This window comes from Eimeria mitis, genomic scaffold (assembly GCF_000499745.2).
Source record: "Eimeria mitis Houghton genomic scaffold, Emh_scaff227, whole genome shotgun sequence".
NCBI lineage: Eukaryota > Apicomplexa > Conoidasida > Eucoccidiorida > Eimeriidae > Eimeria > Eimeria mitis.
Genome location: NW_013570598.1, coordinates 5,647 through 6,054, shown reverse-complemented (window position 1 = coordinate 6,054; position 408 = coordinate 5,647). Strand labels below are relative to the sequence as shown.

General features: G+C 49.3%; 1 protein-coding gene across 1 annotated transcript in view; it reads right to left on the bottom strand.

Moving 5' to 3' along the window:
* EMH_0004310 (uncharacterized protein) overlaps nucleotides 1-408 on the bottom strand; it is a gene marked incomplete at both ends in the record, with an annotated part of 4,552 nt that overhangs the window by 2,843 nt on the left and 1,301 nt on the right. Inside the window, one exon of the mRNA XM_013496736.1 lies at nucleotides 84-252. Within this exon, the coding sequence (XP_013352190.1) occupies nucleotides 84-252 (169 nt within the window). The remainder of the gene's footprint in view (nucleotides 1-83; nucleotides 253-408) is intronic.

Sequence of the window (408 nt, the reverse complement as noted above, 5' to 3'; positions counted from 1 at the left end):
AGCTGCAGGAGGAGACACAGAAGACAAGACAAGAAGAAAAAGATAAATACCTAGCGGAGAAAGAACAGCTCCAAGTATGCAACATATCCTGCTGCTGCTGCTGCTGCTGCTGCTGCTGCTGCTGCTGCTGCTGCTGCTGCTGCTGTTGCTGCTGCTGCTGATGCTATTGCTGTGTTTATGGAGATAAGGCTGAGTCTGCCCATCTTCCCGCTGATGGTGATGCTGCTGCTCTTGCTGCTGCTGCTGCTCTTTCTGCTTTAACAGCATCAGCAGCAGCAAGAGCAGCAGTAGCAGCAGCAGCAGCAGCAGCAGCAGCAGCAGCAAATTTGTGTTTGTTATTTATCCGAGTTTTATAAATGAGCAGTGAATGCCTTTATGAGGAAAACTGCTCTGAAACACATCTCCACT